Source organism: Somniosus microcephalus, chromosome 28, assembly GCF_052327205.1.
Source record: "Somniosus microcephalus isolate GS21.2 chromosome 28, FLI_Smic_1.0, whole genome shotgun sequence".
Classification (NCBI taxonomy): Eukaryota; Metazoa; Chordata; class Chondrichthyes; order Squaliformes; family Somniosidae; genus Somniosus; species Somniosus microcephalus.
The window spans coordinates 11,517,670-11,542,121 of record NC_141014.1 but is presented as its reverse complement, the minus strand read 5'-3'; the positions used below and the strand labels follow the sequence as shown (position 1 = coordinate 11,542,121).

General features: G+C 49.4%; 1 protein-coding gene across 1 annotated transcript in view; it reads right to left on the bottom strand.

Moving 5' to 3' along the window:
- LOC147098791 (guanylyl cyclase C-like) overlaps positions 1-24,452 on the bottom strand; it is a 248,285-nt gene that overhangs the window by 13,228 nt on the left and 210,605 nt on the right. Inside the window, exons 24-25 of the mRNA XM_085969476.1 lie at positions 4,754-4,852; positions 672-766 (exon numbers count right to left, since the gene is read on the bottom strand). Of these exons, the coding sequence (XP_085825602.1) occupies positions 672-766; positions 4,754-4,852 (194 nt within the window). The remainder of the gene's footprint in view (positions 1-671; positions 767-4,753; positions 4,853-24,452) is intronic.

Below are 24,452 nucleotides of genomic sequence, written 5' to 3'. Positions count from 1 at the left end.
AGCACATAATCTCGGCTGTCGAAAATGCCATCTCTCAGGTGAAGCGTTAAACTGAGGCTCCGTCTGCCTTCTCAGGTGGACGTAAAAGATCCCATGGCTCTATTTTGAAGAAGAGCAGGGGAGTTCTCCCCGGTGTCCTGGGGCCAATATTTATCCCTCAACCAACATCACTAAAACAGATTATCTGGTCATTATCAAATTATTGTTTTTGGGAGCTGGCTGTGCGAAAATTGGCTGCTGTGTTTACTACATCACAACAGTGACTACACTTCAGAAGTACTTCATTGGCTGTCAAGCGCTTTGGGATGTCCTGAGGTCATGAAAGGCGCTATAGAAATGCAAATCTTTCTTTCTCTGTGATTCCGAGTAGCATCAGTCGAGGCCCAGGAGCTGGTAGATTCACTGTACTCACGGAAAGCTTACGGTGTGTGGTATGGAGTGGGGCGGGATCCCAATACAATAACAACAACTACAAGCACATAGGAACAGGAGGAGGCCATTCAGCCCCTCGAGCCTGTTCCGCCATTCACTCAGATCATGGTGGCTCTGTACCGCAACTCCATTTACCCGTCATTACTCCGTATCCCTTGATACCCGACAAAAATCTATCAATCTCAGCCTTGAAAATTCCAAACAGGAGAAATATAAATACATCAAGTGAACAGAATTACCTTCAGGTAGGTCTCTCCCCGCATCTCATATTCAAATTTACACGCTGTTCTCTTCAGTATATTGATCGTCGATTGGTTAACATGAATTCTTAACGCTGCAGCAAAGAGAATATTTGTTTCTTAATGTGTTCACCAAAAGGCCTTCTGAATATTTCAAATGTGAGTGGGAGGGAAACTGGATGAGCCACACTGTCCCATCGGGGATATGGGGTTAAATCCAGAGAGAGAGCATGTAAGCATCGACCGTCTGCCATTTGTGAGGATCATGCGTGAAATCAGTTGGGGCAATAGACACATGGGCACACAACACATGACTGCCTTTCATTTTGCGTTAATGGGTAGTGTAGAGGGAGCTTTACTCTGTATCTAACCCATGCTGTACCTGCCCTGGGAGTGTTTGATGGGACAGTGTAGAGGGAGCTTTACTCTGTATCTAACCCGTGCTGTACCTGCCCTGGGAGTGTTTGATGGGACAGTGTAGAGGGAGCTTTACTCTGTATCTAACCCGTGCTGTACCTGCCCTGGGAGTGTTTGATGGGACAGTGTAGAGGGAGATTTACTCTGTATCTAACCCATGCTGTACCTGCCCTGGGAGTGTTTGATGGGACAGTGTAGAGGGAGCTTTACTCTGTATCTAACCCGTGCTGTACCTGCCCTGGGAGTGTTTGATGGGACAGTGTAGAGGGAGCTTTACTCTGTATCTAACCCATGCTGTACCTGCCCTGGGAGTGTTTGATGGGACAGTGTAGAGGGAGCTTTACTCTGTATCTACCCCGTGCTGTACCTGGGAGTGTTTGATGGGGCAGTGTAGAGGGAGCTTTACTCTGTATCTAACCCGTGCTGTACCTGCCCTGGGAGTGTTTGATGGGACAGTGTAGAGGGGGCTTTACTCTGTATCTAACCCATGCTGTACCTGCCCTGGGAGTGTTTGATGGGACAGTGTAGAGGGAGCTTTACTCTGTATCTAACCCGTGCTGTACCTGCCCTGGGAGTGTTTGATGGGACAGTGTAGAGGGAGCTTTACTCTGTATCTAACCCGTGCTGTACCTGCCCTGGGAGTGTTTGATGGGACAGTGTAGAGGGAGCTTTACTCTGTATCTAACCCCGTGCTGTACCTGCCCTGAGAGTGTTTAATGGGGCAGTGTAGAGGGAGCTCTACTCTGTATCTAACCCATGCTGTACCTGCCCTGGGAGTGTTTGATGGCACAGTGTAGAGGGAGCTTTACTCTGTATCTAACCCGTGCTGTACCTGCCCTGGGAGTGTTTGATGGCACAGTGTAGAGGGAGCTTTACTCTGTATCTAACCCGTGCTGTACCTGCCCTGGGAGTGTTTGATGGCACAGTGTAGAGGGAGCTTTACTCTGTATCTAACCCGTGCTGTACCTGCCCTGGGAGTGTTTGATGGGACAGTGTAGAGGGAGCTTTACTCTGTATCTAACCCGTGCTGTACCTGCCCTGGGAGTGTTTGATGGGGCAGTGTAGAGGGAGCTTTACTCTGTATCTAACCCGTGCTGTACCTGCCCTGGGAGTGTTTGATGGGACAGTGTAGAGGGAGCTCTACTCTGTATCTAACCCGTGCTGTACCTGCCCTGGGAGTGTTTGATGGGACAGTGTAGAGGGAGCTTTACTCTGTATCTAACCCGTGCTGTACCTGCCCTGGGAGTGTTTGATGGGACAGTGTAGAGGGAGCTTTACTCTGCATCTAACCCGTGATGTACCTGCCCTGGGAGTGTTTGATAGGACAGTGTAGAGGGAGATTTACTCTGTATCTAACCCGTGCTGTACCTGCCCTGGGAGTGTTTGATGGGACAGTGTAGAGGGAGCTTTACTCTGTATCTAACCCATGCTGTACCTGCCCTGGGAGTGTTTGATGGGACAGTGTAGAGGGAGATTTACTCTGTATCTAACCCATGCTGTACCTGCCCTGGGAGTGTTTGATGGGACAGTGTAGAGGGAGATTTACTCTGTATCTAACCCGTGCTGTACCTGCCCTGGGAGTGTTTGATGGGGCAGTGTAGAGGGAGCTTTACTCTGTATCTAACCCGTGCTGTACCTGCCCTGGGAGTGTTTGATGGGACAGTGTAGAGGGAGCTTTACTCTGTATCTAACCCGTGCTGTACCTGCCCTGGGAGTGTTTGATGGGACAGTGTAGAGGGAGCTTTACTCAGTATCTAACCTGTGCTGTACCTGCCCTGGGAGTGTTTGATGGGGGCAGTGTAGAGGGAGCTTTACTCTGTATCTAACCCGTGCTGTACCTGCCCTGGGAGTGTTTGATGGGACAGTGTAGAGGGAGCTTTACTCTGTATCTAACCCGTGCTGTACCTGCCCTGGGAGTGTTTGATGGGACAGTATAGAGGGAGCTTTGCTCTGTATCTAACCCGTGCTGTACCTGCCCTGGGAGTGTTTGATGGGACAGTGTAGAGGGAGCTTTACTCTGTATCTAACCCGTGCTGTACCTGCCCTGGGAGTGTTTGATGGGACAGCGTAGAGGGAGCTTTACTCTGTATCTAACCCGTGCTGTACCTGCCCTGGGAGTGTTTGATGGGACAGTGTAGAGGGAGCTTTACTCTGTATCTAACCCGTGCTGTACCTGCCCTGGGAGTGTTTGATGGGACAGTGTAGAGGGAGCTCTACTCTGTATCTAACCCGTGCTGTACCTGCCCTGGGAGTGTTTGATGGGACAGCGTAGAGGGAGCTTTACTCTGTATCTAACCCGTGCTGTACCTGCCCTGGGAGTGTTTGATGGGACAGCGTAGAGGGAGCTTTACTCTGTATCTAACCTGTGCTGTACCTGCCCTGGGAGTGTTTGATGGGGGCAGTGTAGAGGGAGCTTTACTCTGTATCTAACCCGTGCTGTACCTGCCCTGGGAGTGTTTGATGGGACAGTGTAGAGGGAGCTTTACTCTGTATCTAACCCGTGCTGTACCTGCCCTGGGAGTGTTTGATGGGACAGTGTAGAGGGAGCTTTGCTCTGTATCTAACCCGTGCTGTACCTGCCCTGGGAGTGTTTGATGGGACAGTGTAGAGGGAGCTTTACTCTGTATCTAACCCGTGCTGTACCTGCCCTGGGAGTGTTTGATGGGACAGTGTAGAGGGAGCTTTACTCTGTATCTAACCCGTGCTGTACCTGCCCTGGGAGTGTTTGATGGCACGGTGTAGAGGGAGATTTACTCTGTATCTAACCCGTGCTGTACCTGCCCTGGGAGTGTTTGATGGCACAGTGTAGAGGGAGATTTACTCTGTATCTAACCCGTGCTGTACCTGCCCTGGGAGTGTTTGATGGCACAGTGTAGAGGGGGCTTTACTCTGTATCTAACCCGTGCTGTACCTGCCCTGGGAGTGTTTGATGGGACAGTGTAGAGGGAGCTTTACTCTGTATCTGACCCGTGCTGTACCTGCCCTGGGAGTGTTTGATGAGACAGTGTACAGGGAGCTTTACTCTGTATCTAGCCTGTGCTGTACACAGAGACAGAGAAATACAGACAGAGGTATACAGACAGTGAGAGAGAGAAAGATAAAGAGAGAGAAAGACAGAGAGAGATAGAAAGAGATAGACACACAGAGACACAGACAGAGAGAGAGATACAGAGAGACGAGCGAGACAGAGAAAAATGAAAAGACATGCATTTATATAGCGCCTTTCATGACCACCGGACGTCTCAAAGCGCTTTGCAGTCAATAGAGCACTTTTGAAGTGTAGTCACTGTTGTAATGTAGGAGAATTAGAGAGGCACTTCACAGGAGTGTTATTAAACAAAGTTTGACTCCAAGCCACATAAGTAGATGTTAGGGCAGATGACCAAAAGCTTGGTCAAAGAGGTAGGTTTAAGGAGCGTCTTAAAGGAGGAGAGAGAGGTAAAGAGGCAGAGAGGTTTGGGGAGGAAATAGAGAGAGAGAGAAAGAGAGAAACACAGAGAGGGAGAGATGGATACAGAGAGACAAACAGGGACAGGGAGAAAGACAGACAGAGTGCAGCTGGATTGAGATAGGTTGTGAGATTGAGAGAGGGAGGATGAGAGAGGGAGGATGAGAGAGGGAGGATGAGAGAAGGAGGATGAGAGAGGGAGAACAGTGGATCTTACGTAATCCCGTGGACTCCATTCGTGAGGCCGTGTTGACCACATCACCAAACAGACAGTATCGCGGCATCTTGGTCCCCACCACACCCGCCGCGCATGGACCTGCAACAGACAGAGCCGCGGTGAGAGAGAAGGCAGAGAATCGTAGAACAATACAGCTCAGTAGGAGCCCATTCAGCCCATTGTGCCTGTGCCGCTCTTTAAAAAAGATATTGTAGGAATTAACGAATTCCTACGAATAACTGAGATCGACACCAGAGAACGATTAAACAGGTTTTTACTCAACGGAGATGCCACGAGGACTGACTGGGCAGTCCCGTGGTTTGCGACGTGACGTCATCGTGTTTGCTCGCGTTTTCCCATGCTCTTAAAGGGGCCATGCCCCATACATGCAAACTCTATATACAAAACACAGTAATGCCTAACACAATGGTACAGGTTTAGGCTGGTGTTAGAACCCCGTTAAAGAGAATTATAAACAGTTAGCCAGAGTCATTCAGTGGTTCTGCCACATGCGCCCCCCCCCAGAATTCGCTTTAACGGACAAAGCCAAACGGTGAGGGGGTCTGACAAGCCTGTCAGAATGACTCCTGTACTCTCGAGGCGGAGGCTGCTGGTCGGCTGGCGGTCCGGCGGGCGATCGCACTTGGTCTGCCGTAACGACGATGGGTGGCCGATCCCGTCTCGGCGGTTGTGCTGTCTCAACAGGGCGGTCGAGGTCCAAATGTGCTGGCTTTAAGCGGTCGACCGAAATGTGGTCCGGTTTACCACCGACATCTACCGTGAAGGTTTTGTCCCCTGCTTCCAACACGCGGAAGGGACCAGTATATGGGGCCTTGAGCAGATCCCTATGCGCGTCATGACAAATAAAGACGTATTCAGCCTTGTGAAGCTCCGTGGGAACGTGTGACCTCTGCAGCCCGTGGTGCTAAGTGGGCACTGTAGTGTATGTACCCGTCTACCTTTAAGGGAACTATTGAATGTAACCGTTCACCTTTAAGAGAACTACTTTAGGTGTGGCACTATTTGTTTGGCTTATGTATACTGTAATACCGATAGTGACCACACCAGTATATAAGTGTTGTGGCAGGATTGCTGGGGCAGATTCGCCCGGACCTTCGAATAGTAAAGACCTGTTTGTTTGTTACTTCTGAAGTCTGTGTATTTATTAACTGCACAACCCACAGACTTTACAGTGGCGACGAGTCCGATCGTACCCTGCGGCAAGACTACCAAAGCAACGAAGAGCGTCGAAGAGAGGCAACCGCCCTCGGCGTGCTGCTGAAAGAAAACACGAGGCTACAGCAGGAGGAAGGAGGAAGACTTTAGCAACAAAAGCTTCCATCTGCAACAGGCACTGACTACCCTTCTACCACGGTGCGGAGTGAGCCGATCAGCTGGAAACAAGGCGGCCGCGGAGACTGTGAGTAGGGGAAGGTGTAGAGAATATCCGGAGGATAAGGGCTGTGCACTCGACCACGGTCGAGGGGGGAACGGAGCCGGTCAGAAAGTCGGGTCCAACGGCGTCGTGAGACAGTCGGACCTCGATCGGCGGGAAAACCGGGCAGCGACCGCAGCCACGAAGCGCTGAGACTGTGAGTAGGCGCGGGAAGAGAAACCCAGCCGCAGCCGGGGAGGGAAACACCGGTCTGCGAGAGGGCTGGGAGGCGAACAGGAACCGTGCGGGTGGGAGAGAGAGACAGAGCCGAGCAAGGGGAGAGAGACTGCGCGAGAGCCAGTCCAGCGGCTGAGCTGTTCTCCACCAACGGGGTACCCAGGGCCGGTTGCACCGAACGTGCGGGAGAGGGAGAGACAGAGCCGAGCAAGGGGAGAGAGACTGTGCGAGAGCCAGTCCAGCGGCTGAACTGTTCTCCACCAACGGGGTACCCAGGGCCGGTTGCACCGAACGTGCGGGAGAGAGAGCGACAGAGCCGGGTACAGAGAGAGAGACTGCGCGAGAGCCAGTCCAGCGGCTGAACTGTCCTCTGTTAACGGGGTGTACCCAGCGCCGGTAGAGCCGTGCGGGCGGGAGGAAAAGACAGAGCCGAGTAAGGGGAGCTGTGCGGAAGCCAGCCAGCGGCTGAACCTGTCCGCTGTGGGGGAAGCGTACCCCTTCCACCGGGAAGGAACGCGGGAAGCCGCCATTAGGTGGAGAAGACGCCAGAAGCGGGAAACCGCCATTGAAGTGGGCGGGGCGAGAAAGGAAGAGCGGGAAACCGCCATTTTCGCGGGAAAACCGCCATCTTAACTGACAAACCGCCATTGAAGTGGGCGGGGAGAGAAGGAAAGAGCGGGAAACCGCCGATTTCGCGGGAAAACCGCCATCTTAGAAATAAACAAATAAATAAGAATACTTAAAGAAATACTGGTGCTGCTCCCAAGGGAAGAAAGATGCCTAAGCGAGGGAATATTAACGACTTTAATTCTGAAATAGAAGACTGGGCCACGTACGTGGAACGCATAGAGATCTATTGCGAAGCCAACAAAATAGAGGAAGACGACAAGGCGATAACATTGCTAAACTCGATGGGGGCAAAAACATACGGGCTCTTGAAGCATCTAATAGCACCAAATAAACCAGCGGATCAGACCTTCGAAGAGATTGTGGCTGTGCTGAAGGACCACTTGAACCCCACACCGCTGATGCTGGCTGAATGATTCAAATTCTACGCAAGAACGCAGAGGAAAGACGAAAGCAATGCGGAATACTTGGTCGAACTGCGTAGGCTAGCGAAATACTGCCAGTTCGGAGGGAATCTGACAGAAGCGCTGCGGGACAAGTTCGTATGCGGATTGTCCAAAGAAGGGACGCAGAAGCGACTACTGGAAGAGAACGACCTCACACTGGACAGGGCTGTCCTTATAGCTGCATCGCACGAAGCCGCAGCGAAAGGAACGGCGGAAATGCAACTAAAGGCGGCGGCACTCGGGGTGGACCAAATTACTTCAAGCACAACAAAATGCTACCGTTGTGGCAAGACAACGCATGACCAGAATCAATGCTGGTTTAAGAACCAAGAGTGTAGGAAATGTGGCAAACTGGGTCACATCGCGAAGGTATGCCGGTCCGGGAAAAAGACCAACAATCAAAGGAAGCCACCACAAGAAAAGTACAACAAGGTACACAAGGTGGCTGAGAAGAGTTCAGACGAACAGAATTCAGACTCAGACCCAAACAACCAGGAGCTGGGTAGTCTGAGAATCCACAATGTGGGTAAAGAAACGGATCTACAGACCATCTGGGTCATACTAAAAATAGCTGGAGTCCAAGTAAGAATGGAGCTGGACACTGGATCAGCTCTATCAGTCATCAACCGAAGGGACTGCCACCGGCTATTCTCTCACATACCTTTAAGAAATACCAAGTTCGTATTACAGACATACACGGGGCATAACGTATACCCCGTGGGGAAAATAAGAGTCAAGGTGAGAGATAGGGGTAAAGAACACCCAAGAATGAACTTGTACGTATTACCTGAGGGAGGACCACCACTTCTAGGACGGGAGTGGATTAAGAAAATAGACATGGAATGGCATTACCTAAAAGCCATAATGAGGGAGGACTCGGTGCAAGCTATTAGCTCAGATTCTGAAATGGATGATGATAAGACCAAGTCGAATATGGAAGACAAGGCTAAAAGGGACTTGCCGACGATGGGGAAGAAAACGAAGACATGCAGAAGGACTTATGGTACCAAGAAGAATAAAGCTGCAGAGCAGAACTCCAGGTTGACAGAGAATTCTGAGCCTGTTCAAGCAAAGGATTCATCCACGACGGAAGAACACCGAGCTCGGACGCAAACTTATGTCAAAGTACGACAACAATTAGAACAGTTGGGTGACCGTCTCGTACAAGAGATGAAAAATATGGAAAAGTTCTGGGACACCGAATGGGAGAACCTGGAAAGACAACAGAGACAGCTAGCTCAAGCAGAGAGCGACCATAGAGCCATCGTGGTCAAATACCAATCACATTCCCCTGATGCTGTTCAGGAACTAGAATATTTACAGAACGAACCAAAGGAAGAGGAATCTTCAGGAAGCCAGGATTTGATTCCAGTTCTTCTCTACGACTCCTTACAAGCAGAGTGTGAGAAGTTGAAAGAACAGTATGAACAGGCCCAGGCTACAATTCTGGAGGGGGTTAACTCGGCAGCCTCCGAAAAGCTAGTTTCAGTAGAAGCATATGAACAACTAAAGGTTGAACATGAGCAAGAAATCCAAAGGTTGCAGGAAATTCTTGATGAGCTCAAGGCCAAGACAGACTCATCGGTAGGAGTTCCATCCATAGATGAGAAATTAGAGGTGAAAAACATGGCAGAGCATGAAAGACAGGATGTCCAAGAACTCATAAAAACATTGAAGGGCACCCAAGACAAATATGAGGCGGCAATGACCGAGGTTCAACAACTTGAAGAACAGATTCAACTGGGAATCCTTTCAGTGGAAGAAAAGGAAACTGTAAGAAACTCAGAGACTGTAAGAATGGTCCCTGAACATGAACTAGAGAGCATCAGGGCGCAACTTTTCCGAGCGCTGAAAGCCAAAGTTCAAGAGGAACGTAAGGTGGAAGTATTGGAGAAAGAGGTGGATGAAATGGAGAAGACTCTGATCCACCGTGTTCCCAGGGAAGAGTTAACGGTCAGCCAACTCCTTCATATGCTGAAGGACAAGACTCTGCAAGGGGAACAATCTGAACACGAGCTTCAATCTTCAGGGGGAACGAGTTCGGAGCTCTCAAAAGTCACGGAGATAGCTGAGGTGGCAACACAAATTTTACAAGGATGCCAAAAGTACGTTGAATCACGTCAAGGTGAACAGAAGAATGTGGAAACCGTTACTTCAGTAGAAGGTTTAAATAGCCTGATAACGCAATTCCCGATGGAAGGGAAGGTATTGAACTCACAAATGAGGTCCGTCGTGAAGGAATGGCAGATAACCCAGGAAGAGCGGGATGAATATGAATGCATGAAGAAGTCTTTTCAAGAAAGATGTCTAGGGAAGGAACCACCGTCAGCTAACGTCCGGACGGGTGAGGAGGAAGAAGTAGGCTCTCTCGCTGGCCTAACTCAGGACGAACCCGAATATTACCATGACCTGTTGAGTGACACTGAATATTACGAGGATGTGGTCTGCCCAGCTTGTGATGAAAACTCCCAAAGTGCTGAAATCCGGATGAAGCACTTAAGGTCTAAGGAACATAGAGAGTTGGTGGCGCTACAGCTGGCAGCCGAGAAAGGAGCTCCGAGAGTTTCAAAAAGGCAGAAAAGAAAAAGAAGAAGCAGAAGATAATAACTGTCTAAAATATTAGCACTTCTACCATCCCAGGCGGGACATTACGAAAGGAGCTAAATTAGTTGAAAAACTGGAAAATGTCAAGACAGCCAGTTGGTTGTAAAAGTCCGCACTGCTGGTTCAACAGGACGAAAGTTCAAGCTGTTACATCAAGAAAAAGGCTATGGAGGAGTCACGCTAGCCAGGTGAACCGGCTACACCAAAGAAATGTTGTTCGGAACGAGTCAAGATCAGAGACTGAATCTATGAACTGTTTCCGCAGAGACTGAACCTGTGAACTGTTTCCACCGAGATTATATCTGTAAATTGTTTTATATGACATTGACTCCACCGAGATTATATCTGTAATTTGTTTTATAGGAAGTTGAAGATATGTATGTTTAACGGGGACTCTGTAAGTAATAAGCTAAAAAGGGAGGTTTGTAGTGTATGTACCCGTCTACCTTTAAGGGAACTATTGAATGTAACCGTTCACCTTTAAGAGAACTACTTTAGGTGTGGCACTATTTGTTTGGCTTCTGTATACTGTAATACCGATAGTGACCACACCAGTATATAAGTGTTGTGGCAGGATTGCTGGGGCAGATTCGCCCGGACCTTCGAATAGTAAAGACCTGTTTGTTTGTTACTTCTGAAGTCTGTGTATTTATTAACTGCACAACCCACAGACTTTACAGGCACCGGTGCGAAACATCTGGCCACCTCTTGGTGACTAGCAAGCTGGGCAGACGCGGACCATTGCTCCGTCGATGTTGGCAGGAAGTCCCCTGGGACCCGCAGCGGCTGACCATACACCAGCTCCGCTGATGAAGAGTGAAGGTCTTCTTTGGGGGCTGTGCGAAGGCCCAACAGGACCCACGGTAGCTTGTCTGCCCATCCAGCGTCCTGGAGGCTGGCTCTCAGGGCCAGCGTTCGCAGAGGCCATTCGCCTGTGGGTGGTAGGCTGTGGTGCGGTGTAATTTGACACCGAGTCCTTGGGCCACTGCATTCCAGAGTTCGGAGGAAAACTGCGGTCCCCTGTCTGATGAAATATCGGCAGGTACTCCGAAACGGGCGATCCAGGAGGAAATGAACGCCCCGGCCACGTCCGCCGAAGTAGCGGATGACAGGGGGACCGCCTCCGGCCATCTGGTGGTGCGGTCAACCATTGTCAGAATGTGTGAAAAACCATGGGAGGGTGGGAGTGGTCCTACCAGGTCCACGTTGACGTGGTCAAAACGTTGCTCTGGAACTGTGAAGGTGGCCAACGGAGCTTTGATGTGGCGCTGTACCTTGGCCTTTTGGCAGACCACGCAGGTGTTGGCCCAGTCGCGGACATCCTTATGCATGCCATGCCATACAAATTTCGCTGACATCAGTTTCTGAGAGGCCTTCATTCCAGGGTGTGACAACCCATGTATGGCGTCGAACACTTTGCGGTGCCAGATGACCGGCACCATAGGGCGAGGATCCTGTACGGAGACGTCACACAACAGCGTGGTACCTGCAGAATGGAACTTGACGTCGGCCAACTGGAGGCCAGTGATGGCCGTTCGGTAAGCTTGAAATTCCGGGTCTGAGGCTCGGTCCGCTGCCATGAAGGCGTAGTCGATGCCCAAATGAACCGTCTTGACGATCGCGCGGGAGAGGCAGTCTGCCACCAGGTTGTCCTTACCGGCCACGTGTCGTATATCCGTGGTGAATTCGGATATTGTGATATCCGAGTGGTAAGGTCCAATCAGGAACCCAAAACTTATCTTTTTAATTACACAGTTTAGGAGAGAACATAGCTCTTACAGCTACAGGCATGCACTTCTAATTCTTACTGCACGATGCAAAAATGGAGGATCCTATGAGTCATTCTACCCATAATGCAATGTTACCTTAACACTAGTAAATATAACCCCTTAGCATTTGTCTCCCTCTGGTGGATAACTTAAGCATTACATCCGAGATTACTATATTCCCCCTCTCTTAAGTTACAATAATTCTTAACAACATTCTTAAAAGTCCATAAGGAAACTCCTTTAACAATAGTCCATCCTGAACAAATCTAGCAGGTCATGATCAATCTCTCTGGTGGCTTGTGAGACCTTGGTGAACGTCTTACAGTCAAGTCCCTGCTTGGTTGTGGTAGAGCCACCTGCTGCTCCTGAACAGTACTCAGAGTATCTGACTCTGCTACAATGATTTCCTCTTGATTAAGGGGTCCAGGTATAACTGTCTCTGTTCGTGGTGCTGGTACCAAGGCATTTGGATAACTGGGGACCAACTTGTCCTCCAACATTTCCTCTGGAACCTCCAGTTCGATTTCCCTTTGTCTGGTCAGTATCTGAGCCACATGTCTGTGTACTACCTGACCAGTTCCCAACATGACCGTATATGAAACTGGACCGATCAATGAGTCTATGATGCCAGGAATCCATTTTGGACCATAACTGAAATTTCTGGTAAGGACCGCATCTCCTTCTCCAAAACTGCGGCTCTTGGTCCTTTTGTCATGGTTCTCCTTTTGTTTGATTTGTCGATTTTCCACCTTCCTTTTTAGATCTGGGTGAACCAGGTCAAGAGTGGAGCGTAGTCGACGTCCTAACAATAACTCAGCAGGAGAGAGTCCTGTGGTAGATTGAGGTGTTATTCTGTAGCTGAACAGAACTCGTGACACCTTTGCTGTCAAACTCCCTTCTGCACTTTTTTTCATCATCTCCTTAAATGTTTGTACGGCTCTCTCCGCAAGTCCATTTGAAGACGGATGATATGGAGCTGAAGTCACGTGCACTATGCCATTGTTTCTCATGAACTCTTTTGTTTCTGTACTCACAAAACACGTGGCATTGTCACTTACTACGATCTCCAGTATTCCTTGATTACTAAAACTCCTACGCAGGCAGTCTATAGTAACAGTAGATGAAGCAGAATTTACAGGATACACATCCATCCATTTGGAATGTGCATCAATGATTATGAGGGACATCTTTCCCATGAAGGGACCCGCATAATCTACATGTAATCTCCTCCATGGTTTATCCGGCCACTCCCAGGGGTGGAGTGGAGCCGCTGCCGGTGCCTTCCTGTGTTCTTGACAAGTGCTGCATGTCTTGACAAGATTTTCTATCTCCTCATCTAGCTTTGGCCACCACAAGTAACTCCTTGCCAAGGCTTTCATATGCGAAACTCCAGGATGACACTGATGTAGTTGCACTAGGATAGACTGTCGTGCTGGCTGTGGAATAATCACTCGAGCTCCCCACAACACGCAACCATCCTGTACACTCAACTCTGTCTTCCTGACACTGTAAGGTGTGAAATCAGTCCCTTCCGGATGTTGAGGCCAACCCCTCATTACATATTCTCGGACTCTAGACATTTACTGGATCCTTACCAGTCCAAGTCCTTACTTGTTCTGCGGTCACAATTGCCGTGTCCGTGTCCTCCAACATCAAAACTCTGTCCTCTGGAGCTGCACGGATAGGTGTACCTGGTGGTGGAAGACGGCTCAAGGCATCTGCGTTCCCATGGTACTTGCCCACCTTGTAAACGATGACATACTCATATGCCCTCAACGTCACTGCCCATCTCTGGATTCGGGGTGACACCATCTGTGGTACTGCTTTCATCTCATTAAAAAGAGATAGAAGAGGTTTATGATCTGTGCATATGGTGAATTTCCTGCCATATATGTACTTATGAAACCTCTGTAACCCAAACATTACTGCTAATCCCTCTTTATCCAACTGGGAATAGTTTTCTTCCGCTGGGGTCAGAGTTCGAGACATAAACCCGATCGGTCTTTCAGTTCCATCTTCCATACAGTGTGAAAGAACTGCCCCCACCCCGTAAGGTGAAGCATCACAAGAGAGAATGATGTCTTTCTCTGCATTGTAGTGCACCAGCACATCCGAGGATAGCATCAGTTTCTTGGACTGTTCAAATGAAACCTTCTGTTCCTCCTCCCACTGCCACTGTGTCTCCTTGCGCAGTAGTTTGTGAAGAGGTGCTAACACTGTTGACAAGTTTGGTAAAAACCTGTTATAATAGTTTAGCAGTCCCAGGTAAGCTTTTAACTCAGTCACATTTGTAGGATCTGGGGCCTCCTGCAGTGCTTGTACCTTCTCCTTGATTGGATGGAGCCCGGTGGCATCCACTCTGTGTCCCAGGAACACGGCCTCATTCCCCAGGAAAGTACACTTACTCCTCTTGAGCCGTAACCCAGCCTTATCCAATCTTTGAAGTACCTCCCTCAGAGTGCTCAGATGCTCCTGGTCGGTTCTTCCCGTCACCAGAATATCATCCAGGTAGATCGAAACATGTGGGATCCCTTGCAGTACACCCTCGATAGTTCTCTGGAAGATAGCTGGACTAGATGAGACACCAAATGGCAAGCGGTTATAGGTAAACAAACCCTTGTGTGTATTTATGGTTACATACTTCTTGGATTCCTCATCTAGTGTAATCTGCAAGTATGCATGACTCATATCCAGCTTCGTGAATTTCTTCCCTCCAGCCAGGTTTGCAAAAAGATCCTCAGTTTTAGGAATAGGATACTGTTCTAGTTTAGGCACCCTATTTACAGTCAATTTATAATCTCCACAGATTCTTACCAAATTGTCTGGTTTTAAAACAGGTACAATGGGAGCTGCCCATTCTGAACATTTTACGGGTTCCAGAATGTTCTCTCTCAAAAGACGGTCAAGCTCAGCCTCTACCTTCGGTTTCATGGCATAAGGCACAGGTCGTTGTTTAAAAAACCTTGGCAGTGCCTCCTTGTCTATATAAATCTTAGCTGGGGGGCCATTAAATGTTCTAAGTTCTTCCTTGAACACGTTCTCATGTTCAATCAACACGTCTTGCAAAGACAATTGTTTGCCTCCCTCTAGTTGATTTATTGCTCCCCAATCTAATTTAAGTTCTCGTATCCAGCCCCGACCTAACAAGTTTGGTCCAGAACCCGATACTACAACTACAGGTAGCTGTTCCATGGTGTCCCTATGTTTCACAGTTACAATAGCTGTACCCAATGTTGCCACTCGTTCACCGGTATAGGTTTTAAGCTTCATAGAGCAAGACTTTAACTCATAGAGTTATACAGCACGGATAGAGGCCCTTCGGCCCATCGTGTCCGCGCCGGCCATCAAGCCCTGTCTAATCTAATCCCATATTCCAGCATTTGGTCCGTAGCCTTGTATGCTATGGCATTTCAAGTGCTCATCCAAATGCTTCTTAAATGTTGTGAGGGTTCCTGCCTCCACAACCCTTTCAGGCAGTGAGTTCCAGACTCCAACCACCCTCTGGGCGAAAAAGTTCTTTCTCAAATCCCCTCTAAACCTCCCGCCCTTTACCTTGAATCTATGCCCCCTAGTTATTGACCCTTCTACTAAGGGAAAAAGCTCCTCAGTATCCATCCTATCTATGCCCCTCATAATTTTGTACACCTCAATCATGTCCCCCCTCAGCCTCCTCTGCTCCAAGGAAAACAAACCCAATCTGCCCAGTCTCTCTTCATAGCTGAAGCGCTCCAGCACTGGTAACATCCTGGTGAATCTCCTCTGCACCCTCTCCAAAGCGTTCACATCCTTCCTGTAGCGTGGCGACCAGAACTGCACACAGTATTCCAGCTGTGGCCTAACCAGTGTTTTATACAGCTCCATCATAACCTCCTTGCTCTTATATTCTATGCCTCGGCTAATGAAGGCAAGTATCCCATATGCCTTTTTTACCACCTTATCCACCTGTTCCGCCGCCTTCAGGGATCTGTGTACTTGCACACCCAGATCCCTCTGACCCTCCGTCTTGCCTAGGGTCTTACCATTCATTGTGTATTCCCTTGCCTTGTTAGTCCCCCCAAAGTGCATCACCTCGCACTTTTCCAGGTTAAATTCCATTTGCCACTGTTCCGCCCATCTGACCAACCCATCTATATCGTCCTGCAGACTGAGGCTACCCTCCTCGCTATTTACCACCCTACCCATTTTTGTATCATCCGCGAACTTACTGATCATACATTTTACATTCATATCCAAGTCATTAATGTAGACCACAAACAGCAAGGGACCCAGCACCGATCCCTGTGGTACCCCACTGGCCACAGGCTTCCAGTCACAAAAACAACCTTCGACCATCACCCTCTGCCTTCTGCCACTAAGCCAGTTTTGTATCCAATGTGCCAAGGCACCCTGGATTCCATGGGCTCTTACCTTCTTGACCAGTCTCCTGTGCGGGACTTTATCGAAGGCCTTACTGAAATCCATGTATACCACATCCACTGCGTTACCCTCATCCACACACCTAGTCACCCCCTCAAAAAATTCAATCAAATTAGTCAGACATGATCTTCCCTTGACAAAGCCATGTTGACTATCCCTGATTAATCCTTGCCTCTCCAAGTGGAGACAAATTTTGTCCCTCAGAATTTTTTCCAATAATTTTCCTACCACTGATGTTAGGCTCACTGGCCTGTAGTTCCCTGGTTTTTCCCTACTTCCCTTCTTGAATAATGGTACTACATTAGCGGTTCTCCAGTCCTCTGGCACATCCCCTGTGGCCAGAGAGGTCCTGAATATATGTGTTAGAGCCCCCGCATTCTCTTCCTTTGCCTCACACAGCAGCCTGGGATACATTTCGTCCGGGCCTGGGGATTTATCCATTTTTAGGCCAGCTAAAACCGCCAATACCTCCTCCCTCTCGATGTTAATATGTTCGAGCATATCACAGTCCCCCCGCCCTATTTCTATGTCTACATCGTCCTTCTCCATAGTGAAAACAGATGCAAAAAATTCATTTAGAACCCCTCCTACATCTTCCGGCTCCACACACAGATTGCCACTTTTGTCCCTAATCGGCCCTATTTTTTCCCTAGTTATCCTCTTATCCTTAATATACTTATAAAACATCTTAGGATTTTCCTTTATTTTGCTCGCCAGTGTTATTTCATGGCCCCTCCTTGATCTCCTAATTTCTTTTTTAAGTATCCCCCTGCACTTTTTGTACTCCTCTAGGGCTTCCTCCGTCTTTAGCCTTTTGTATCTGCCAAAAGCCCTCCTTTTTTTCCTAATCCATTCTCGTATATCCCCTGACATCCAAGGTTCCCTGTGGTTTTTGGAACCACCCTTGACCTTTACGGGAACATGTTGCCCTTGTATGATCTCAATCTCCCTTCTGAAAGCCTCCCATTGCTCCGATGCGGATTTTCCTACAAGTAGCTGATCCCAGTCCATTTTGGCCAGATCCTGCCTTATCCTATTAAAATCGGCCTTCCCCCAATTTAGAACCTTTATTTCCGGCCCATCCCTGTCCTTTTCCATGACCACCTTAAATCTCACCATATTATGGTCACTGTCACCAAAGTGCTCACCTACTAACACTTTTTCCACTTGGCCGGCCACATTCCCTAGAATTAGGTCCAGTACCGCCCCCTCTCTTGTAGGACTTTCTACATGCTGGCTCAAAAAGCTCTCCTGGATGCACTTTAAGAATTCTACACCCTCTGAGCCTTTCACACTCTGACTATCCCAGTTAATATTGGGGAAGTTGAAATCCCCCATTATTATTACCCTATTATTTGCACATTTCTCTGAGATTTGCCTACATATCTGTTCCTCTATCTCCCCCTGACTGTTTGGAGGCCTATAGTACACTCCCAGCAAAGTGCTTGCCCCCTTTTTGTTTTTAAGCTCCACCCATATGGCCTCATTAGAGGAACCTGCTAATATATCATCCCTCCTTACTGCAGTAATTGACCCCTTAATTAATATTGCGACACCCCCTCCTCTTATACCTCCCCCTCTGTCTCGCCTGAAGATTCTGTACCCCGGAATATTGAGCTGCCAGTCTTGCCCCTCCCTCAACCATGTCTCCGTGATAGTAACAATATCATACTCCCATGTGTTTATCAACACCTTCAGTTCATCCACCTTATTTGCAAGACTCCTTGCATTAAAATAGATGCCATCCAGCCTTGCCCTTATATATTTGCCCTGTCTACCAAGCTGACTTGTTTTTTTCTCTATAATTGGCAGCACATCACCCCCTATTTCAACTCCCCTCTGTATCCCATCCCCCTGCCAAGTTAGTTTAAACCCCCCCCAACAGTGCTAGCAAACCTCCCCGCAAGGATATTTGTCCCGCTCTGGTTCAGGTGCAACCCGTCCGACTTGTACAAGTCCCACCTTTCCCAGAAGCAGGCCCAGTGATCCAGGAAAGTAAAACCCTCCCCCCTACACCAACTCTTTAGCCACGCATTCATCTGCTCTATCCTCCTATTCCTATACTCACTAGCACGTGGCACTGGGAGTAATCCAGAGATTACAACCTTTGAGGTCCTGCTCTTTAATCTGTTACCTAGCTCCCTAAATTCTTGATGCAGGACCTCATCCCCCTTCCTACCTATGTCGTTGGTCCCAATGTGGACCACGACCTCTGCCTGCTCACCCTCCCCCTTAAGAATGCCCTGTAGCCGCTCAGTGACATCCATGACCCTGGCCCCAGGGAGGCAACAAACCATCCTGGAGTCACGTTTGTGGCCACAGAAACACCTATCTGTTCCCCTTACGATAGAATCCCCTACCACTATTGCTCTCCCACTCTTTTTCCTCCCTTTCTGAGCAGCAGAAGCGTCCCTGGTGCCAGGAAGCTGGCTGCTGCTGCCTTCCCCTGGTGAGTCATCCCCCTCAACAGTATCCAACTTGGTATACCTGTTTGAAAGGGGGATGTCCGCAGGGGTTCCCTGCACTTCCTGCCTGCCTCTGTTGCTCCGCCTGATGGTCACCCAATTTCTTTCTGCCTGTGCAGCCCTACTCTGCGGCGTGAACAACTCGCTAAACGTGCTATCCACGACCCTCTCAGCATCGCGCATGCTCCAAAAGTCATCCACCCGCAGCTCGAGCACCGCAATGCGGTCTACAAGTAGCTGCAGCTGGATGCATGCCCCGCACAAATGGTCGCCAGGGACACTGGCAGCGTCCCTGACTTCCCACATGGAGCAAGAGGAGCAGAACACGGGTCTGAGCTCTCCTGCCATGACTTACTCCTTTAATTAATTAAAAAATGTATTCAACACCCCAGTTACAGGTATACTCTAGGGCGCTTTATTTACCAACTGTCCCCACTACAACACAGAGACCCTAGAAATTTAACACCACAGAATTCAAGCTTGTATTGAAAAGAGAGAAATACTCACCAACCAATCACTTACCTGCTTCCTGCTGACGTCACACTTGGATTACTTTTTACCTCTCTCCCGGAACCTGGATTGGTATGCCTCTGGTTGCTCCCTTTTAACCTCCGCCGCCTCGGGCTGCTCCCGCGCAGGTCCGCTGCTTCTCCGGTCTCGGGGCTGTGGGCCTCGGTGCCTCTGGTTGCTCCCTTTTAACCTCCGCTGCCTCGGGCTGCTCCCGCGCAGGTCCGCTGCTTCTCCGGTCTCGGGGCTGTGGGCCTCGGTGCCTCTGGTTGCTCCCTTTTAACCTCCGCCGCCTCGGGCTGCTCCCGCGCAGGTCTGCTGCTTCTCCGGTCTCGGGGCTGTGGGCCTCGGTGCCTCTGGTTGCTCCCTTTTAACCTCCGCCGCCTCGGGCTGCTCCCGCGCAGGTCCGCTGCTTCTCCGGTCTCGGGGCTGTGGGCTGGAACTTTTGCACGGTTCCACAATTTTGACTATTCCTCCCTGTTCATTATGGTTATGCCACATCCAGTATCCACCTCAAAGTTCACCTTAGTGTCATTTACTATCAGTTGCAAAGTGATAGGATCCACTTTAGGAATGTCCTCTACCATACTATGCATTATGAACACGTCGTCTTCTTTCTCAGCTTCTCCACTGATGTGATGTGCTCCCTGTTTTTTCACTTCTCTTACCAGGTTTTGCTTTTCTCCCCCTTTAGGTTTGTATTCCTTTTCAGGGGCTTTTGCCCTGCATGCACGTTGTATATGTCCTTTTTTCCCACACTTGTGGCACTTTTCCTCCAGAAACCTGCATTCCCTTGCCAGGTGATCGCCATTGCATCTATAACATGCTTTCATATGCTCACGTTGAAACTTCGGACCCATATTTAACTTGTGCACAACCATCTGACCTGCAACTTGCTTCGTGGTAGACCAGCCTGAACCTTGTATTTCTTGTACATCACGGTTAGCTGTCTCTATTAATTGAGCAAATTCCAATGCTTTTTCATACGTAAGCCCAGTCTCGGACAATAATCTCCTCTGCATTCGAGCATCCATTATTCTGCAAACCAGCCTACCTCTCAGCATGTCTTTCAAACTGTTCCCGTAATTGCAATCATGTGCCAGTTTTCTCAACACCGCAACATAATCCAATACAGACTCTCCCGGGTTCCTGTTCCGCGAATTAAATTTGAAACGCTGTACAATCTCACTCGGTCTGGGATTGAAATGATCCTTTAGCAAGGCCACTAAGTTAGCAAATGTTACGTCTCCAGGCTTTTCAGGACTGCATAAGTTTCTCAGTAAACTATACGTCTGACTTCCCACGGAAGTGAGCAAAATAGCTCTCCTTTTTCCCACATCATCTATATCATTTGCCACAAAGAATTGCTCTAGCAACTCACAGTATTCGATCCATGTTTGTTTTTGAACATCAAAAGCAGAAGTCTCTCCTACTCGAGTAGCCATGATTCAGATGCAGTGATCTTGTATTTTCCCTTCTTCAAGTTGAGACCTGTTTATTCTCGTCGCCAAATGTGATATCCGAGTGGTAAGGTCCAATAACTGATATAAGTGAGACTTCAGGAACCCAAAACTTATCTTTTTAATTGCACAGTTTAGGAGAGAACATAGCTCTTACAGCTACAGGCATGCACTTCTAATTCTTACTGCACGGTGCAAAAATGGAGGATCCTATGAGTCATTCTACCCATAATGCAATGTTACCTTAATACTAGTAAATATAATCCCTTAGCATGTGTCTCCCTCTGGTGGATAACTTAAGCATTACATCTGAGATTACTATAGATATGTAGGTCAGTTGACGCTGCTATCGGGCTGACCACGGTTCGGCGGTCTTGGACATTGCAAAGGTCAGCGGCTTATGGTACACAAAAGCGGTGAAAGGACATCCTTCCAGAAGGAACTGAAAATGGCGGATGGTCAGAAAAAGGGCGAGCAACTCCCGGTCGAACGTGCTGTATGCTCTCTCGTTCTGCCATAGTTGACAGCTGAAGAATGCCAACGGCTGCCACGTCCCATTCACCCACTGCTGTTGCACGGCACCGACTGCGTAGTCCGACGCGTCGGTGGTGAGGACGATGGTGGCTCCTGGCAGCGGGTGCGCCAGCATAGTCGCGTTGGCTAAGGCGCTTTTGGTGTCAGTGAATGCTCGGGCCATGTCATCTGTCCAGTCCACCGGGTTCTTGCCAGTCCTGCCCTTGAGGGCCTCATACAGGGGCTGCATGAGTAGTGCTGCCTTAGGCACGAAACGGTGGTAAAAGTTTACCATGCCTAGGAATTCCTGCAGGGCCTTTATGTTCTGCGGGTGTGGAAAGGATGTCACCACCTCTACCTTCGAAGGTAAAGGAACCGCTCCCTCTGAGGTGATGCGATGCCCCAGGAAGTCAATTTGGTGCAGGCCAAACTGACACTTGGCTGGGTTGATAATCAGGCCGTGTTGGCTGAGGCGTCAAAAAAGGGTGCATAGGTGACAGGTATGTTCTTCCTTAGTAGGACTGGCAATTAGAATATCGTCCAGGTAGACGAAGAGGAACTTGAGGTCCCGCAGCACGGAGTCCATCAGGTGTTGGAAAGCCTGGGCGGCGTTCTTCAACCCAAAAGGCATCTGTAAAAACTCGAAGAGGCCGAATGGGGTGATGACTGCGGTCTTCTGGACGTCTTGTGGATGAACTGGGACCTGGTGGTAGCTCCGGACGAGGTCGATTTTTGAGAACACGGTGTTCACTGCCAAATGGGCAGAGAAATCCTGGATATGGGGGATCGGGTACCGATCAGGAGTGGTGGCGTCATTTAGTCGTCGATAGTTGCCGCATGGCCGCCATCCGCCGCCAGGCTTCGGGACGATATGGAGGGGTGAAGACCAGGGACTATTCGACCGGCGAATAATCCCTAACCGTTCCATGGTTGCGAACTCCGTCTTTGCGACCGCCAGCTTGCCAGGTTCTAGGCGCCGGGCCCGCGCGTTGGTGGTGATGTGGTGTTCCACACCATGTTTCATGGCTGTGGAGGAGAACGTGGGTCTTGTCAGGTCGGGGAATTCTCTGAGCAGGCGAGCGAACTCATCAGGAGTCGGGAACGCACAGGAGACGGTGCGTGATGTAATGTTACTGCGGTAACACGGAAGAGAATTAAAAGTTGCTGCGTTGATCAGCCGCCGGTTCCTAATGTCGACCAGGAGGCTGTTGGCGCACAGGAAATCCGCGCCGAGGAGGGGCTGGGAAACTTTGGCCGTAACAAACTCCCAGTGAAAACGTTGCCCCCCGAGGCACAACTCCACTCGCCGTCTGCCGAAGGTCCGAATTGTTCTGCCATTGGCCGCTTCAAGGGCGGGGCCGTGATTCCCCGTCTGCACATCGAGGGCGGACGCGGGTAAAATGCTGCACTGCGCTCCGGTGTCGCACAGAAAACGACGACTGGAGAGAGTATCGGTGATGAAGAGCAATTTTCCGGCATTGCCAATCGCCATCGCGGCCGCGGGGTGCCCGTTAGACCCATTCCTCGGTGGTCGCAGTGTCAGTCGTTGTTTTTTTTGGGGTGAAAACTGCAGGGAGGGCGGCAACGCTTCGCTTTCGTGCCAAACTGCGCACGGTAGAAACACAGCCCAGCAGGCGGACGAGCTGGGGCGGTGTCTGCGGGGGATGGGTGCCTTGTGGCAGCGCAGTACTGCCGAATTACAGCGAAAATTTTGTCAGCCTCCGCAGCGAGTGTTGCGCAGTCTTCAACATCAGATCTGGCCAGGACAGCTTGTACCTGTTCAGGCAGATGGCTGAGGAAAATCTCGCGGAATAGGAAACATTCCCGTTCTGAGCCCAGGAGTGTGAGCATTTGGCTCATCAACTCTGAAGGCTTGGAGTCCCTGAGCCCGGGCATAGCGAGTAATCGACGGGCACGCTCCGATTTTGTGAGCGAAAACCTGCAGTAACCGCGCCTTGAGGGTTTCATACTTGTGCTCCGTTGGGGGGTTTTCGAGGAGGCTGATGATCTGAGAGGCGGTAGAGCTGTCGAGTGCAGAGACCACGTAAAGATACTTGGTCTGATCCGCATCGATGTTCCTCAGGGCGAATTGGGCCTCGACCTGAATAAACCAGGAGGGTGCTTGCTGCTCCCAGAATTGCGGTAGCTTTAGAGAAACGGCGTTCGCTTCCATGCTGTGCTCTTCTTCTGTGAAAACGTTCACAAAAACGGGGTCACCAATGTAGGAATTAACAAATTCCTACGAATAACTGAGATCGACACCAGAGAACGATTAAACAGGTCTTTACTCAACGGAGATGCCACGAGGACTGACTGGGCAGTCCCGTGGTTTGCGACGTGACGTCATCGCGTTTGCCCACGTTTTCCCGCGCTCTTAAAGGGGCCACGCCCTGTACATGCAAACTCTATATACAAAACACAGTAATGCCTAACACAATGGTACAGGTTTAGGCTGGTGTTAGAACCCTGTTAAAGAGAATTATATACAATTAGCCAGAGTCATTCAGTGGTTCTGCCACAATATCCAATTAGTCCCACTTCACTGCTTGTTACCTCTAGACTTGACTGTGCTCGTTGGCCTCCATTGGCTCCCGGTTAAGCAACACCTCAATTTTAAAATTCTCACCCTTGTTCTCAAATCCCTCCATGGCCTCGCCCCTCCCTATCTCTGTCACCTCCTCCGGCCCTACAACCCTCTGAGATCTCTGCGCTCCTCCAATTCTGGCCTCCTGAGCGTCCCTGATTTTAATCGCTCCACCATTGGCGGCCGTGCCTTCAGCTGCCTGGGCCCTAAGCTCTGGAATTCCCTCCCTAAACCTCGACGCCTCTCCACCTCTCTGTCCTCCTTTAAGAAGCTCCTTAAAACCTACCTCTTTGACCAGGACATTGGTCACCTGCCCTAATATCGCCTTATGTGGCTCGGTGTCAAATTTTGTTTACTAATGCTCCTGTGAAGCACCTTGGGATGTTTTACTACGTTAAAGGCGGTTTATAAATACAAGTTGTTGTTGTTGCTCTTTCTCCCCCAGCCCTTCGAGTATTTATCCAATTCCCTTTTGAAAGTTACTGTTGAATCTCCTTTCAGGCAGCACATTCCAGATCACAACAATTCACTGAGTAAAATAAATTATCCTCATCTCTCCCCCGGATCTTTTACCAATTAAATTAAATCTGTGTCCTCATGTTACCGACCCTCTTGCCAGTGGAAACAGTTTCTCCTATTGACTTTATTAAAACCCCTCACAATTTTGAACACCTCCATTAATTCTCTTCACGTAAC